Here is an 18,518-nt window from a genome sequence, read left to right on the forward strand (position 1 = left end):
GATTGCGTTTCTACCTTGTGATGGGACTTTGTAGGATGAACGTTGACATTTATAAGGACACGGGGTGACCAATAAGGTGTTTGAATTGGTCTGTCATAAGGTAGGGCACTGATATGGGGTTGACAGGTATGTAGTGGTGAGTGTAGTGGTGAGTGTAGTAGTGGTGAGTGTTAGTGGTGGTGATTGTAGTGGTGAGTGTACTAGTGGTGAGTGTAGTGGTGAGTGTAGTGGTGGTGATTGTAGTGGTGGGTGTAGTAGTGGTGAGTGTTAGTGGTGAGTGTAGTGGTGGTGATTGTAGTGGTGGGTGTACTAGTGGTGAGTGTAGTGGTGAGTGTACTAGTGGTGAGTGCAGTGGTGAGTGTAGTGGTGGTGATTGTAGTGGTGGGTGTAGTGGTGAGTGTAGTAGTGAGTGTAATGGTGAGTGTAGTGGTGAGTGTAGTGGTGAGTGTACTAGTGGTGGGTGTAGTGGTGGTGAGTGTAGTGGTGAGTGTAGTGGTGAGTGTACTAGTGGTGAATGTAGTAGTGGTGAGTGTAGTAGTGGTGAGTGTAGTGGTGAGTGTACTAGTGGTGAGTGTACTAGTGGTGAGTGTAGTGGTGAGTGTAGTGGTGGTGATTGTAGTGGTGAGTGTACTAGTGGTGAGTGTAGTGGTGGTGAGTGTAGTGGTGAGTGTACTAGTGGTGAGTGTAGTGGTGAGTGTAGTGGTGGTGATTGTAGTGGTGAGTGTACTAGTGGTGAGTGTAGTGGTGGTGAGTGTAGTGGTGAGTGTACTAGTGGTGAGTGTAGTGGTGAGTGTAGTGGTGGTGATTGTAGTGGTGAGTGTACTAGTGGTGAGTGTAGTGGTGGTGAGTGTTAGTGGTGAGTGTACTAGTGGTGAGTGTAGTGGTGAGTGTAGTAGTGGTGAGTGTAGTGGTGAGTGTAGTGGTGAGTGTAGTGGTGGTGATTGTAGTGGTGACTGGTGAGTGTACTAGTGGTGAGTGTACTAGTGGTGAGTGTACTAGTGGTGAGTGTAGTGGTGAGTGTAGTAGTGAGTGTACTAGTGGTGAGTGTAGTGGTGGTGATTGTAGTGGTGAGTGTAGTGGTGAGTGTAGTGGTGAGTGTAGTGGTGAATGTAGTCGTGAGTGTAGTGGTGAGTGTAGTGGTGAGTGTACTAGTGGTGAGTGTAGTGGTGAGTGTAGTGGTGAGTGTGCTAATGGTGAGTGTAGTGGGGAGTGTAGTGGTGAGTGTACTAGTGGTGAGTGTAGTGGTGAGTGTAGTGGTGAGTGTAGTGGTGAGTGTACTAGTGGTGAGTGTAGTGGTAAGTGTACTAGTGGTGAGTGTAGTGGTGGTGATTGTAGTGGTGAGTGTATTAGTGGTGAGTGTAGTGGTGAGTGTACTAGTGGTGAGTGTAGTGGTGAGTGTGCTAATGGTCAGTGTAGTGGTGAGTGTAGTGGTGAGTGTACTAGTGGTGAGTGTAGTGGTGAGTGTACTAGTGGTGAGTGTAGTGGTGAGTGTAGTGGTGAGTGTAGTAGTGGTGAGTGTAGTAGTGGTGAGTGTAGTGGTGAGTGTAGTAGTGGTGAGTGTAGTGGTGAGTGTAGTGGTGAGTGTACTAGTGGTGAGTGTAGTGGTGAGTGTAGCGGTGGTGAGTGTTAGTGGTCAGTGTACTAGTGGTGAGTGTAGTGGTGAGTGTAGTAGTGGTGAGTGTAGTGGTGAGTGTAGTGGTGAGTGTAGTGGTGGTGATTGTAGTGGTGACTGGTGAGTGTACTAGTGGTGAGTGTACTAGTGGTGAGTGTACTAGTGGTGAGTGTAGTGGTGAGTGTAGTAGTGAGTGTACTAGTGGTGAGTGTAGTGGTGGTGATTGTAGTGGTGAGTGTAGTGGTGAGTGTAGTGGTGAGTGTAGTGGTGAATGTAGTCGTGAGTGTAGTGGTGAGTGTAGTGGTGAGTGTACTAGTGGTGAGTGTAGTGGTGAGTGTAGTGGTGAGTGTGCTAATGGTGAGTGTAGTGGGGAGTGTAGTGGTGAGTGTACTAGTGGTGAGTGTAGTGGTGAGTGTAGTGGTGAGTGTAGTGGTGAGTGTACTAGTGGTGAGTGTAGTGGTAAGTGTACTAGTGGTGAGTGTAGTGGTGGTGATTGTAGTGGTGAGTGTATTAGTGGTGAGTGTAGTGGTGAGTGTACTAGTGGTGAGTGTAGTGGTGAGTGTGCTAATGGTCAGTGTAGTGGTGAGTGTAGTGGTGAGTGTACTAGTGGTGAGTGTAGTGGTGAGTGTACTAGTGGTGAGTGTAGTGGTGAGTGTAGTAGTGGTGAGTGTAGTAGTGGTGAGTGTAGTGGTGAGTGTAGTAGTGGTGAGTGTAGTGGTGAGTGTAGTGGTGAGTGTACTAGTGGTGAGTGTAGTGGTGAGTGTAGCGGTGGTGATTGTAGTGGTGACTGGTGAGTGTAGTGGTGAGTGTAGCGGTGGTGATTGTAGTGGTGAGTGTATTAGTGGTGAGTGTAGTGGTGAGTGCAGTGGTGAGTGTAGTGGTGGTGATTGTAGTGGTGACTGGTGAGTGTACTAGGGGGTAAGGGGGGTGCCTTGGGGAGGGGCGGGGGGTGCGGGGAGGGGCGGGGGGAGGGGCGCGGGATTGAGGGGAGGGGCGGGGGGGAGGGGCGGGGAGGAGCGAGAGGGGAGTGCGGGGATGGACGGGGAAGGGCGGTGGGGGCCCCCCACCCCATTGGGGGGATGATAGATGGGGGGTGGGGGGCAATGGGGGTGTGCCACCCCCGCCCCCCGTTAGCATGCGCGGCGATTCACAAGCGCATCCTCGCGTCGTCCCCGAAGCGAGCGGCCTCGTCTCTCCTCCACCCGGCACCTGTAGCGTGCGTCAACAGCAGCGAGACGAGGGAGACAGTGGAGGAGGAGAGGCAGAGGAGGAGGAGAGACACGAGGAGGAGAGACACGAGGAGGAGAGACACGAGGAGGAGGAGAGACACGAGGAGGAGAGACACGAGGAGGAGAGACACGAGGAGAGACACGAGGAGAAGAGACACGAGGAGGAGGAGAGACACGAGGAGCAGAGACACGAGGAGGAGGAGAGACACGAGGAGGAGAGACACGAGGAGGAGGAGAGACACGAGGAGGAGGAGAGGCACGAGGAGGAGAGACACGAGGAGGAGGAGAGGCACGAGGAGGAGAGACACGAGGAGGAGAGACACGAGGAGGAGGAGAGACACGAGGAGGAGAGACACGAGGAGGAGGAGGAGACGACCCAGGCAAGAATGATCTTCGTGTGACAGTGGCTAATTAATGCGTGGGGAGGGGGGTAGGGGGGGGTGCGTGTGGAACTTCTCGCCTATTGTTCGAATGAACCATTGTCATCAGCGTTAGTTCGTTTCTCGAAATCCTTCCGGAGTAAGTTATTTATACATCACCGTGTGTGAGACAGAGCGAGAGAGGCAAGATAACGGGTGCGCACGCCCGCGTATCGCATTCAAATCGGTCGCTACTTCCGATGACAGCACTTGCCCCAACAGTCTGTTGAGGCTATACGGGGAAGGGGTGGGTGGAGGGGATATTTGTCTGTTGTGTGCCGTGTAGGGGGGCTTTAAATAGGTGCTCGCTAACAGCACTTGCCCTCCCACACAGCTTCGCGTAAGGCGATACACGGGAGGGATCTTGTAAAGTGTTCTCGCGTGAGTGCTGTGAAGGGTGCGCCTTTTAAGAAGGCAGTCACGGCTCCGTGTTGTTGTTGTTGTTGCTGCTGTTGCCACAACAACCGAGGCCTGGCCGTCTTTGTCTTCCTCCCCCCTCCCCCCACAACAGTCTTGTCGTGAGATATTTGTTGTTGTTGTGGTGGTTGTTGTTGTTGTTGTGTCTACGTGCGCGCGCTCTCTGGAGGTGCTACATTTTATTGGCATCATCTACAAGTCTGGGGTGGGTGGGTTGGGGGCGTGTTCACAGTTAATATGATGGTGGGTGGTGGTGATGATGAGATTGTGATGACAGAGATGTGATCAGATCTCTCTTCTCCCCGACTCTGCCCCTCGCATTAAACCCACTCGCATCGCAAGCCGCGGAGTTGGGCCACGCCTGCTTTCGACTCTGTGCAAAATCTCCTTCAAACCACCATCACCAGCATCACCACCACCATCATCATCATCGCAAGAGAAGACAGAGCGACATCCATGCGATGAACACTGCGAAATAAGTAAGTGCTCTTCATGGTTTATTTTTATTTTTTTGTTAACACGTGAATATACTCTCTGGTTCTTTCGGTAAAGTCACGTCGGTATAAAATAAAACAAATTAAATTTCGATTTAAAGCTTTTTGTGACTGCAGGGATTCATCTTCTTGGTTCTTTCGGTAAAGTCGCTGTCGCCTCGACAGACCTGGTCTTCACCTGAGGACGGCTGCTTGTGTTGTGGCCGAAACGTCGTGAGAATTATTTTATTACGTTTTATTTTTATTATTTTATTACTTCCCTTCTACGTGACTTTACCGAAAGAACCAAGAAGAAAAACAAATTAAACCACGACGTTTCGGGCGCGACACACGTGAACATAGGTGCGTTAGGTGGGTGTACCGCTTAAATGTTGGTGTCACGATCAGTCGCGTGCAGAGACATTTGGGCATCGTAGGATGGCTCTCGAATCTTCCTCGCTTCAACACAGAGCACAGCGAGACAACGCGGCCTTATTGTATTTTAATCATGCGCAGCAAGTGGAGAACTGCTGTGTCTGTTATTTACAACAACAACAACGCCGATTGCTTTTCAATTGCTTCGACTGGCTGAGCAGTGTCGGCTTTTATTTTTCGCGTTCGGCGTCACGGTGTTGGGATAAAGAGTGCCGGGAAGTGACCGAGGTTGTTTCCATCGTAAACGGCGTGTCGTGTAAATTTCGAATTAAAGCTTTCGTGACTGCAGGGATTCATCTTCTTGGTTCTTTCGGTAAAGTCACGTAGAAGGGAAGCCACAACGCAAGCAGCCGTCCTCAGGTGAAGAACAGGTCTGTCGGAAAGACAGTGTCTCATTCAGACACTGTCTTTCAGACACTGTCTTTCCGACAGACCTGGTCTTCACCTGAGGACGGCTGCTTGCGTTGTGGCCGAAACGTCGTTGAGAATTATTTTATTATGTTTTATTATTTTATTACTTTCCTTCTACGTGACTTTACCGAAAGAACCAAGAAGACGTCTCGTGTGTTGCGAATGCCACCAGCCCGGGGTTTTAGTTTCGTCTCTGCACTGCTGGACGACTATGGAGTCTGTCCACCCGCGCGGGTCGTTTGGCCATACTTCACCCCGCTGGTATCAGCGGCGGGTTTGGCGAAGGTGGCGAGTTTGTGGTGGTGGTGTGTGAGACGGGCGAGAGGGGTGAGTAGTCGTGGTCAGGAATCGAACTGAGCTGGTATGGCACGTGTCCAATTTACAAAAGCTTGATGTGCATCAACGTAGATTATTGTATCGAGTTTACGACGAGTGTACGTATACACAGAAGGAAAAAAAATCGATGCTGAAAGCGTATGGAATTATTATAAGAATTATTCTTATAATAGTTGTTATAATTATGAAAATAATTTAACAATAGTCGTTTAAATTTCGATTTAAAGCTTTCGTGACTGCAGGGATTCATCTTCTTGGTTCTTTCGGTAAAGTCACGTAGAAGGAAAATAATAAAACAATACAAATAAAACATAATAAAATAATTCTCACGACGTTTCGGCCACAACGCAAGCAGCCGTCGTTTACCCACAGACATCTGAGTCTCTTATTATTTAAGTGTCCAGGACGTTGCCATACTCCTGATCGTGAGCGGAGTGTATTGCCAGAGAAACCTCCGATTATATTCATTTGAACTCTGGATACAATGCCAATTGAGTCTCAAATATAAAAAAAAAATCTCTCCCAGGCTAAAATCCATTAACAACCCTTTGGGCCACATCGGGAATTGTGGAGATCGCTTAGAGTTAGTGGAACGCGTAGTAGGCTATCGCAACCAATGTTATGCGTAATAAGAGTTTTTGGGTGAGATCGCGTAAATATAAATGCGTCGTTAAAACCCTCCACCACCCGACACAGCCAATTATCAAGGTTTGTCACGTGAACAAAACATGCCAATTCGTTACGAGTACAGCAACACAAGCTGATCATGGCGGTCATTCATCCAAGCCCCGTCCACCTTTAGCCCCGCTCACCTTTGGGGCCGTCCATAAATGACGTCACGCACCTAGGGGGGGGGGGGGGTCAGACATTTGTGGCGATGTGGTGTGACGAGGGGGGGGGGGGGTGAGAAATGTGACGTCACGTAAAAATGCGCAACTTTAAATATAGACAACACGTTCTACTTAATTAAATCGACTTTTTAAATAAATGTGTGCAGAGCCACATTAATGACAATAGTTTAAAGCGATTTGAAGCATGTTTTATTTCGGGGGGGGGGGGGGGGGCAGAGCTATGTGACGTCATATTTGAGGGGGGCGGGTCTGACTTTTTGTGACGCCGCGTGACGAAGGGGGGGGGGGGGGTCAAAAATCGTCCAAAATCGCGTGACGTCATTTATGGACGGCCCCATTCCGACGTGTCACGAGCGGACTTCGATTATTTTTTTTGTTATTTTTATTTTAAATACTTAGAGCGATTCGATGCATCGTCGCTATTCTTTCGGAAGTCGCACCCATAATTGTTACCCGATATTCCTAGAATCATATGGACGGGCTTATAACCACCACCACCACCATACTAATATAAAGATATAGAATAATGTTGAAATATTATCCAAAGCAGCATTCCAATTCCGGACTTTATCTCAACTGAAATTAAGCACGGGTGGGTTGCAAGAAATAATTAAACACTGGGGGGGGGGGGTTGGACTAGTGGGGGGAGGGAGTAGTGGGGGTAGTGGGGAGAGGGGGGGCATACCCCCCCCCCCCCACCTTTCCCACCCACCACCAAAAACCCAGAACGTTGCCAATTTTACCGATATTCGTCTTTGGGCATTTTTTTCCTCCCTTTCCCAGATCCGCCCGTCGGCCATGCGCTTGTTTTTCGTCCGACGCCGACTCCCGTGTCGGAACGGCAAATTGTTCTTTTTACTTTGCAGCGCGAGTGTGTGAAAAAAAAATTACAAAAAATTAACCTGTAAAAACAAAGTTTTTCACTATAAATCCTTTATATGCGTGTTCAATGGGCCACAACCCAGCCCACATTGGTCTTTGAAACGGGCGGCTAGAGTCCTCTCGTCCTCTGGCTTGAGATGGCTGCCACCTATGGGTCAGATGATTGCCTGCCACCGTTAAGCAATTGGTAATTAAATATAATTTTTTTATTCCTAAAAAGTGTATAAATTTGGAGAAAAATTTTCACGAAAATAAATTGTCACGCACAACGAGTCTGTGTGCAAAATGTCAGCTCGATTGGATCACGGGAAGTGGGTTAAAAAAAACGACCGAAAGATTTGCACGGTCGTAAGCGCGCAAGCAAGCAAGCGAACTTAATATAAAGGATTTAAAAATAATAATCGGCGAACACATTGCGGAGTAGAAATGAGTCCAGACTCCCCCCCCCACCCCCCCAAAAAAAGAAGAAGAGAGTACCGTTGACTGGGTCCAAGCGTTCACAGGCAATGACCCATCGTGGAAACATAATAAGGTATTGATCAAAGGCAGCCAATTCAATTATCGCACCCATTACTTTCCTGGCTCCGGGTTGAGGAGCCAGGAAAAGTCGACCTCGGGGTTTTCCCGTCTCAGGTGATAACCACGCGCAAGTTAACTTACCGATCATCGGAGCGCAAAGGCAGCGTGCGACGACGACGATGATGATGGCTCACTCCTCGCTGATTTCGTCACGGAGCATAAACCATGACCACGAACTGAACTCCGGTGATCATCCTCGCAGCGACGGCCGCTTTTGGCTCGGCCATCGATCAAAGACGGTGGCCACCGCACGTCGCGCGCGTTGCAGATTGCGCTTCTGCGGCCGTCTGGAACGTTCTCCCTTCCGATGTTAGGAAGCCACTGGAGCTGAGCATTTTTAAATAATCTGGATTGAAAACTAATTTCTTTTGTGTTCAGTTTAGTTGTCCTTCCCCCTCCCCGCACCTCCGATTAGCACGGTTGGCTATGTACGGTGCAAAAGAAGTTCAACATACATACATACACCTGATGGGCTGCATAAGAACAGTTCCCCTGGAAAGCTGCGTGGGGCTGTGAGCTCACCCCCATTCCCTGGAGAAAGCGCCAATGGCAGCGCATTCCAGTTTCTCAGTGGGTCTGTATGCGAGTCTGCGGGTCTCGGTGTCGGTCGATCGGATGCTATGGGAATCTGTGGGCTATCTTATGTCAGAAGCCACCGCCTGTCTCTCAGTGGGTCTCCGAGCGAGCCTGCGCTGTTTACATGTGCGAGTCTGTGGATCTCTGCAGAGTCTGTGGATCTCTGCAGAGTCTGTGGATCTCTGCAGAGTCTGTGGATCTCTGCGAGTCTGTGGATCTCAGCGTGAGAGTTTGTTGATGAATCCACTCGTTAGAACGTTCCAGTTTCTCGGTGAATCCGCGTTGCGCGCGTCATTACGTGCGAACGGAAGACCGGGGGTGGACTTGGTAGGCTTCCCCAACCACCTGGAGTCGCAATCCGCTCGCCGGGCTAGGCTGTCGGTGTGGAGGACTCGGGTGTGAGGCTCAGCGGCATCACTTAAACCAGCCGTGCTCAATCCACTGCTGCATGAAATCCTCCCCGAGACAGCCAACTCAATTGGACGTCCTCTCAGATGCGTTCCTGTTCCTAGGTGGCCACTCCGTTATTACTGCTGGACATCTGTGGTAAAAAAGCTTCATAGCTCATCGGATTCCTCCTGTATAAATATTCTGATTAAAAAAAAAACATTCTGATTATTCATGAGACGCACGGAAACTGTATTTCTAGGGTTTCTATTTGAAATTTAAAAGAAAAAAAGATCCAAATCGACTGTCGAGGTGTTAATTGCTATTTCATTTTATCCTGGGTTTGTGCCATTTTTTTTGTTTCAATTGCAATTTCCGAAGTGTGAAATCTACAACTGCCAGAGATGGGGGGTGGGGGTGGAGGGGGGAGAGACACCGGGTGATGAAGCAACTACAGAAGCAATGGGGGGGGGGGGGGGACAAGACAGTGGGAAACAACGGAGAGAACGGAGCGAAAGTATAAAATCAGAGACGATTGTGCAGTGATAAAGGAGCGTGATGAAGGCGACCGCAGAAATGTAACGGAACGCCGGAGGGCACGGAGAAAAAAGACAAAATAATTGCGCGCAGAACCGTGAGCATTGCACGTAATTTTTTTTCTTTCTGCGGAACCATCCTGCCTGACCCGTGGTCGTATTGGAAGCTGCCGCTGCGGATTAGAGGCCTCGTGCGTACGATGAGCTCCTGCCAGTCTACTGAGGTCAAGTGCGTCATTAACGCTGCCTGCCGATTAACGGTCCCGGAAGGCGGTGGTCGAAGGTGGGGCAGTGGCACAGCGGTTTGCGCAGCGCGCTTGTAAGTTAGGGCCACCCGAGTTTGATTCCTGGCCATGGCCAACAACGACTTACATAATCAGAATATTTATTTATGCTGGAGGAGGAATCCAATGAGCCATGAAGCTCTTTTTCGCAGATGTTCAGTAGGGGTGGGTCAGTACGCTACAACAACGACAGACAATATAAAAAAAAAACATGATAGGAGTGCAAAGTATAGGGAGGATCGCCGGATGAGGCTGGCTGTAATTATCGGTGAAACGTTCAAAGTCCAGTATATCCTGGTGGAAGCGCTCGCCTTGCTCCCATGTTCTCCTTGAATTTATCAAGATGAGCATCAAGGATATGGACTTTGAGGGACATCCTACAGCCCATTGTGCCGTAGTTCTTCACCAGATTAATTCTCAACCAGCTCCATGTAGTTTTCGACCTTGTGATTTCCTAGGTAAGCCACGAACCACTGCGACAAAGCTGTTCCAAGCCACTTTCTCCTTACTAGTGAGCTTCTTGGGGAATTCATTGCGCTCCAGGATCTTCTTTTTATGTGGTCCGACGAAGACACCGGCTTTGACCTTTGCCTCAGACAGCTTCGGGAAGAAGTCTTGAAGGTACTTGAAGGCTGCCGACTCCTTATCTACAGCTCTGACAAATTGTTTCATAAGGCCCAATTTGATGTGCAGTCGTGGCATCAGCACCTTCCGGGAGTCTACCAGTGGCTTCCACTTGACGTTGTTCCTCCCCACAGAGAACTCGGTCTGCTGTGGCCAGTCCTGCCTATGGTAGTGCGCCTTGGTATCCCTGCTGTCCCAAAGGCAAAGATAGCAGGGAAACTTGGTAAAACCGCCTAGGAGACCCATCAGGAATTCCACCATTTTGAAGTCTCCGATGACCTCCCAGCCATACTCATCATACTTCAAGGCGTCCAGCAAGGTCTTGATGCTGTTTTAATCCTCTTTGAGGTGCACCGAGTGAGCCAGGGGAAGAGACGGGTACTTGTTACCATTATGTAGCAGCACGGCTTTGAGGCTCCTAGATGAGCTGTCAATGAAGAGGCGCTACTCAGTCTGGTTACAGGCGATTCCGATTGCCTCGAACAGACTGGTCACATTGTGGCAGAAGCAGAGCCCATCTTGACGGGTGAAGAAGCTGCAAAAAGGTTGGTGACGCTTCCTCTGATCTGCGACTTGCACACTTTCATCTAACAAGTTCCACTGCTTGAGCCTAGACGTCAAAAGCTCGGCATTGGGCTTGGTGAGATCAAGATCTCTAATCAAGTCGTTGAGGTCTTTTTGGTTGGGGTAGTATGGGTTTCTCTCATCAGCTCCACCTCTGAAATTGTCATCTGGATCTACGACTTCCTCGCTCTCTGACTTGCTACCCTCTTCTAAAGACGGCTGCTCTCTCTCCGGAGGAGTGGGTACGGGGAGCTCATGGCAGTGTGGCACCGGGGCAATGGATAAAGGAAGGTCCGGATACGTGATAGCAGGTGCATTCTTTCCACTAAGTGGTCAGTGGGTGACCCCCAAATTCTTGGGATAGCGAACTTCATTGCTCTCTTTCCCCGTCTGTACCATCCTACAAAATACATTTATTTCACGCATGACTAATGTGTAAGAGATTCTTGCAACAGTTTTCATACATGATATATTTTTTCAATAACATTGAAAATTGTAAAACGTTTTAAAATTAAAAACTTTAACAATAAAAAAAATTGTAACTAATTTTATAACATTCTGAGCAACAATTGTACATCTTACCTTCCAGAGTTTTTTTGCATTGCTCGCAGGTGAAATAAGGTGCCCAGGGTTTGTCTTGATCCCTGACAGGCATGCCAAAATATTCCTTGTAGGCCTCACACATCTTAGCAGCTGCTTACACAGAGTACTTTTTCGCTCTTGTCTTGATAAATTGGTCGCAGACAATGCAAAATGCGTCTGCCGGATGATTGCAGCCTCTTGATGCCATCTCAGAAGAATGCATATATGTATCCACTTAGGCAACTGGAACTAAACTGAACTGGTGGACTTAAGGCCCCTGTATTTATACTAAAATATTTATATTACTGGAAAGTTCTAGAATGTTCTAGAAGTTACTCCAAGTTTACTCAGCACTGAATCTATCTGGAATGTTCTGGAAAATAGGTAGATTTCAAAATACCAATGTCCAGGTCACAAAAGCAAAGTTTGTGGGGAATAATAGCCATTTCGTGTACTTTTGAGGCATAAGCAATTAGGAAATAACGCTTACTACCCAGGAACAAAAAAAAATTGTTACACAGTGTTATTTTTAGCGTCTTTCAATTTGCCGCTTCGACCTTCTGAATGCCTTTAAATTTGCCTCCGGGACCTTTTCAGGCCTATTTACACCAACGGTGCCCTTTCCAAAGCAGGCTAATTTGGCGCTTAGTCTTTGGCACCTCCGCCCATCGTACAGAAGTCTTTGAATAAAAATGTTTTTAAGTCCATTTGGGAGGACGTCGGGTGGCTCTGAGATTATGAGAATTTGACCCGAATCGCTAAAAAAAATTGATCCTGGCTTCGAATCTGGGTTTCGGCCACGCTCTGGTTAAACCAGGTGTTCTGAAATGTCGTGAGTTGTTAGGCTCAGCCAATCACAACTGACTGGACTTAAACAACAACAACAACAACAAAAAAACCCAGAAAATTTATTTTGGCCACAACCCCAAAAAAAATGCAAGCACTTGAGAATTTTAAAAATGTAATTCTATTCTGACTGGCATGCAATGAACAGCTGTGTATAGCCAGGTCAAATGAGAGACTGCAGGGCACAGTGTGGATAAGAGGCCACTCGAAGTGAACTCAGGACTATTTCTGTGATATCCAAGTCCACGGGTCATTCTCTAACGCAGGGTAATTCTCTGCTCTGCGTGATATCCGAATTTGTAGATATTTAAAATGGGTAGACTGTCCTACAAAGGACACCGCTTAACGCAACCACAATTATACCCAACCTCACTGTCAGGCCTGCTAATGATCAGATATAGACACTCAAGATGTGGATCATGGCTGATGTGTAACGATGACGCCAATACTAAATTGACCCTCATCCCCTCGAATTGACCCTGACACGGACTCCCTCTACGCTCCCTCTCCCATTTCCACCCCCCCCCAATCCCCCGAGCTGAGCGGAGATCATTATTTGGTTGGTCATACTCTGTAAACTTCAAGCCTCATCTCCGCCACCTTCATCGCCACCTGTGTAATACAAAAATAAATCACACAGTCACACGACTGTAACAGGAGCTCTGTATAGAGCAGTGAACCTTCGGCCAAATCGGAGGCATTGCCTTGGCTGTTGTAGTCAACGTTGTTTGTGGTTTTTGTTTTTGTGCCATTTATTCATTTGTTTATTTATTCATTTTTGATTTTGTTTGGTGGTAGGGGTTTTCATTTGCTTGGTACGTGTGTGTGTGTTGGGAGTGGATGTGCAGCGGTTAGCGCTACGCTGCGCTACGAACCTGGCGACCCGAGTTCGATTCACGCTCACGGCCAACACCATTGACGATTATCTGAACCGGTCCTGGGCCTCCCCTAGGTCGACTCAGCCTCAAATGAGTATCTGGTGCGGTGTGTAAACATCGCCACTGGGGAGACAAAGGCGACCGGGCGTGGTGCTGGCCACCCACCCCCTCGTGTGCCATGCCTGCCATCATAGGTGCTTGCTAACAGCACTTGCCCCAACAGTCTGTTAAGGCTACACGGGGTATCTTTGTCTTTGTTGGGCTTCTTTCGTGTCGTACGTAGCCAACCGCGTACGGCACGAATTTGTTCCTCGTTGTGGGATGCTGATGGCATGAATAATGCTATGAAATAATAATTCTTGTTGATGTAGAGCCACTCGTTTTTAAGGTCGCGGGTACATTTTAACGTATGCAAAGATACAAATAAAAGTTACAGGAAATGGAAGAGAGAAGACAAATCATGGGAAATGAGAGGATGGAAAAGGAGGGGTCAGGAAAGGTCAGGAGAGGGCAGCAGGAGAGGCTCCATCAGGGACTCGATGGTGCTGCTGCTGCTGCACAGAGCGGAGTCTGTTTTCACAGTGGGCGGGGTGCGGGGATGGTTTCATAGTGGGCGTGGTGGCCACTCAGTAGTCATGTGAGAAGTATAGATGAGAGGGTAGGGATACAGAGTGGGGGTGGCCATGCAGAAATGTATGTATGTACGTTGAATTTCTTTCGCGCTGTACGTAGCCAACCATGCAATCGGAGGTACGGAAATCACGTGATGTACGGCAGGCTTGGGCTGATTTAGATCGAGGCAGATGGAGACGTATAGCTGAGAGGGGAGGGATTCAGAGGTGGCGTGGCCACACACAAGTCACGTGACTCGCAGGAGGCTGGAGCTGATTAAGAGAGTGAGAGAGACGATCAATCTTCTTGGTTCTTTCGGTAAAGGCACGTAGAAGGGAAGTCATAAAATAATAAAAATAAAACATAATAAAATAATTCTCACGACGTTTCGGCCACAACGCAAGCAGCCGTCCTCAGGTGAAGACCAGGTCTGTCGGGGAGACAGCGTCTGAATGACGCTTATTTACTATGTTTTATTTTTATTAATTTATTACTTCCCTTCTACGTGACTTTACCGAAAGAACCAAGAAGATAAATCCCTGCAGTCACGAAAGCTTTAAATCGAGAGACGATCAAACCGAGGTGAAACATTCCGTCTGCTGACGACGATGCCTAAACAAGGCCGCCCTGACGCTCGTACCTCCCCGCCCCGCGCGCTATGCAGGCTCCTCTCTCGCCACCCCTCGGAGCCGAGCTATGCTCGTCTTGCTCGCGCTCTGCGAACTCCGAGCCTCTTCACCGCCGCCGTTCCTCCGCTCCTCCATGGGTGCCGGCGACGCCTTCACGGCCTTCCCGGCCGGCCTCCACCACGGCGGGGCCTCCGCCTCGGCCCAATCCGTCGGCGGCGCCGGCGGCGTCGGCATCATCGGCGCGGGCGGCGGGCCGCATCCCGTGCCGTCGCTCACCCTGGAGCAGAAGGCGGCGTTCTGCTGCGTGGCGCTGCTGCTCGTTTTCCTCGGCGTGCTCATTGTGCGCTGCTTCCGGATCCTGCTGGACCCCTACAACAGCATGCCCTCGTCCACGTGGACGGACGGCATCGATGGCCTCGAGAAGGGCCAGTTCGAGTACGCGCTCGCCTGACCGCCACCGCTGACGACGCCACCACCCCCACCGCCACCCCCAACGTCGTCGCCTCCTCCTGCTCCGCCGCCTTTCGACGAGTATAGTTTAACAATAAAAAGAGACGAGACAGAAGGCAGTAGTCCCTCGGTTGACGTTGTTTTTTAAAATCCGGTCCACGAAAACTACCATGAACCGAAATAACCGTTCATCGAATTCACTTATAAGTTGAAAAAAAAAGTTTCATAGAAATCGGCGAGTCTGCAAAAGAGCTGATTTTGCGCTGCCCAAAGCAGAAAACGTAATGCACAACAAAGCCAATGCGGTGTCTAGACGCTCACGAACGGGCGTCGATGATTGGCCGAGGGCGCGGCCCGGCCCCGCTTACGAGCGCTTGGATTGGCCGATATTGGCGCCCCACGTGCATGACGTTTCGCCTCCCATGGGCTCCTATGGAAGGCGAAAAGTGAAACGAAAAACCGTTTACCGAGGTCATTGTTAACCGAGGGACTGCTGTATAGGGTAAATGCAGGCCTTCATTTATCACAGATTTTTTTTCCAGATCGATGCGAGGCTGCCGTGTAGTAGGAACTTTCCGCACTACCACTTGAGTACAAGGTAGACCTATGCACGGTAATCCGGCATTATTCTCACCCAGCCGTCGTTAAGGGCATCTGGTGACCCAAACCACTTCACTATTCACGCACGGTTATTTGCACAGCACAGCACACACACCACACACACACATACACCGCACACAACAACAACAACAACCGCCATTCGCCACTAAGTGGCGGTGATGTCACCACGACGCTTGTGCCAGGCCATGTGCACCTTGAGGCCACGTGAAGTGTCGAATGCCCGCTGGCAGGAGGTCACGGGGCAGACCCAGGTGCCACACCATTGCAGACACACGCACGTACACACCACCGCACAGTCACATAGACCACACACACGCACACCATTGCACACACACATACACCACCACACACATTCACCACACACACCACTGCACACACACACACACAAAGACAAAGATCCCCCGTGTAACCTGAACAGACTGTTGGGGCAAGTGCTGTTAGCGAGCATCTCTGAAGGCTGGAACAGCACAGGAGGGTACGTGGGTGGCCAACACCACGCCCGACCGCCTTTGTCTCCCTAGTGGCGATGTTTACACACCGCACCAGGTACTCATTTGAGGCTGAGTCGACCTAGGGGAGGCCCAGGACCGGCTCAAATAATCGTCACCGGTGTTGGCCGTGAGCGGGAATTCAACCCGGGTCGCCGGGTTCGTAGCGCGGCGTAGCGCTAACCGCTGCGCCACCGCTCCCCACACGCACACGCGCGTGACCGCAGCACTGATGAGAGACGCACTTGCCGCGCCAACAACCAAACAATTCCTCGACCAGCTTTTGCACGACTGTTCCGACTGCAGTGGCAGAGCGCTCACCACGTGGATCGTGAGCGGTGTCCGACGCTCCGTGTGAAGCCCACACCCCACCGTGCTGATGGGCAAAGAACAACGCGGTGGGGGGGGGGGGTAGGGGGCGGGGGGGGGGGGGTCAGGGGCCTGCGCCGTGCCCAACCTCCGCCTCGTCGTAGCCCCTGGGCCCCCCCTCTCTCGGCCCCCTCTGGACCCCACCAGAGCGTTGGGGAACCTCTGGCCTCGCCTCCATCTCGGGCCCACGGTCCCCTGCGTACCGCCCTGCACGGCCCTCGTGCCGGGGCGGTGGGGGGGTCTTCGCAAAGCGGACCAAGGGCCTCTTCCCCGCGGGCCCGGTGGCCTGGCACGGGCCTGGTTGGCGTTGTCGCGGTTGGCACGGGCGGTGGGTGGGGTGGAGGGTCGCGGGGTGGGGGGGGGGGCGTCCGGGTGGAGGGGCAGACTGGGTAAAGGTTCAGGGCCCCCCGGTGGCTCAAGGGGCTCTGAAGACGGAACAGGGGGTGCACTGCATCTCGCTCCCCGTTTCGTTCAAATCATCTCACGGATCCCTCTGTCTCGTTGCTTCTCTCTTATTCTCTTTTCGCTACCCACTACGACATCTAAATTACCTCCCTCTCGCTGTTTATATATCTCCATCCCTTTGTCTAAATCTCTCAAGTCGTCTCGAAAGGGGGGCCTATCCCCCCCGTCCCCCAATTGTATTATTATTTATTTCTGCTTTAGGGCTACTAATGGGCCGTCACCTCCAGTGGAATATTTCGTTGGAAGTAGACAATGGCATTATGATATCTCACGACACTAGGATGGGAGAGAACCACTTGCGAATTGCATTGCCTCGCGCGGCGCATTGCTTATCACAATTGTTGCAACGCAGCTGACAAATGCCGATGTCACGTGCGTGCGCGTGGACCCGTTGAACGTCATTTCGCACCGGAACGTAGCCAACCGTGCTCATCGGAAAACACTTACAGATTTCTCTGGACAGCTACCTCAACAGGAGGGCGAATCCTAGAGGGAGGAGCGGGGGGGGGGGGGGACCAGGGAGAGGTGACCCAGCCTCTAAGTTCTTCTGCCCAGTTCCAGTCCACTATCCCCTCTGCGGCCAGGTAGGCCTGGTCCTTCTGGCCCTGTAGGGCGCCACGGTGGCTAGGAGATGTTAACGACCTCGCCTGGTATACAGGAGGTCGTGGGTTCGATCCCGAGCCTTGACGCCTGTTGCTGTATATTTGTAGTTTTGCGTGTCTCTCTCTCCGTGGTCACGTGAATTTTTCTCCTGGTCCTCCGGTTTTCCCCTCCACATTTATGATCAACATCACGCGTTTAGAGTATTTGGCTGCTGTAAATGTCAACGCGATGCTAAGCCACGTTGTTGAGCGATCATTTGTTGCCAAGTCGCTTCTGGCAAAAAGAGCTACATAGCTTCAGCGGGCCTTACCTGGTCAAAAAAAAAAACAAATTGTTGAAAGCATGGGTGCAGCAGCCGTTATCGCCTGCAACCTCGATATAGCCATTTGACGGCGCTGGCACGCGGCATATCTCCGCGACGCGCGCCTCCTGACGCGCCTCGCCTGCCGATAAAAGACCGGCAGCAGGGCGACTTCTTGACAATCATGGGCAGAAAACAAAAAGTCGCCCGGCGAAGCCGCTTGTGAAGCATCAAATCGAGCTCGCCGTCGCGCACGCCCGGTGCGCTGAAGCAGGAGCCGATCGGCGTGTTTTGTTCCCGTGGCAAACCTTACGAGTTTGTCTGTTGTCGGGTGGATGGGTGGTGGTGGTGGCTTAACGACGCACTTACGCGACCTCTAACCCTAAAGTGAAAACCTTTCAATCTTGATGTGAAGCTTTCGTGACTGCAGGAATCCATACTCTTTGGTTCTTTCGGTTAAGTCATGTGGGTAGAAAATAAAATAAATCACGACGTTTCGGGCGCAACACAAGTCGTCCGTCATCGCTTTCCCATCTGATGACGGACGCTTGTGTTGCGCCCGAAACGTCGTGATTTATTTATTTTATACCTACGTGACTTCACCGAAAGAACCAAAGAGTATAGACTGTTCTGACTTCAACCTCTCTGACCAGGGCCGGATCAAGGCGTGGGGGCTTTAAGGGCTGCAAGCCCAGGGGGTCTTCGCCAGCTGGATATCCTCCAGAGATTAAGTGAAAATTATTTAGTTTGTTTTGGTTCTTTCGGTAAAGTCACGTAGAGGGGAAATAATAAAATAAAAAATATATAAAACAATAAAAATTCTCACGACGTTTCGACTGCAACACAAGTAATCGTCAACAGCTGTGGATTATCAGTAAAGTCACGTAGAGGGGAATTAATAAAACATTAAATATATAAACCACAGCTGATGATGACTGCTTGTGTTGCAGTCGAAACGTCGTGAGAATTTTTATTCGTTACGAATCGCCTCGCCTTTTCACCGTGGTACGTGTGCAAAGCGTGGCACGGAACGTGCGCTGCGTGCGCGCCGCACCTGCC

General features: G+C 50.4%; 1 protein-coding gene across 1 annotated transcript; it reads left to right on the top strand.

Moving 5' to 3' along the window:
• The first annotated feature begins 2,788 nt into the window (after nt 1-2,788).
• Nucleotides 2,789-16,093, top strand: LOC133359914 (cortexin-3-like). The gene is made up of 3 exons (XM_061578505.1): nt 2,789-3,221; nt 4,020-4,156; nt 14,198-16,093. Exon 3 carries the CDS (start codon nt 14,230-14,232, stop codon nt 14,611-14,613), a length of 384 nt encoding a protein of 127 aa, XP_061434489.1. The 5' UTR covers nt 2,789-3,221; nt 4,020-4,156; nt 14,198-14,229; the 3' UTR covers nt 14,614-16,093.
• Nucleotides 16,094-18,518: the final 2,425 nt, after the last annotated feature.

The sequence above is a fragment of the Lethenteron reissneri genome, chromosome 1 (assembly GCF_015708825.2).
Source record: "Lethenteron reissneri isolate LAM-NWPU_2019-01 chromosome 1, ASM1570882v1, whole genome shotgun sequence".
NCBI classification, from domain to species: Eukaryota; Metazoa; Chordata; class Hyperoartia; order Petromyzontiformes; family Petromyzontidae; genus Lethenteron; species Lethenteron reissneri.

What these genes read in the sequence shown, in the direction of transcription:
- LOC133359914 (XM_061578505.1), top strand. Translation starts at nt 14,230, where the DNA reads ATGCTCGTCTTGCTCGCGCTCTGCGAACTCCGAGCCTCTTCACCGCCG.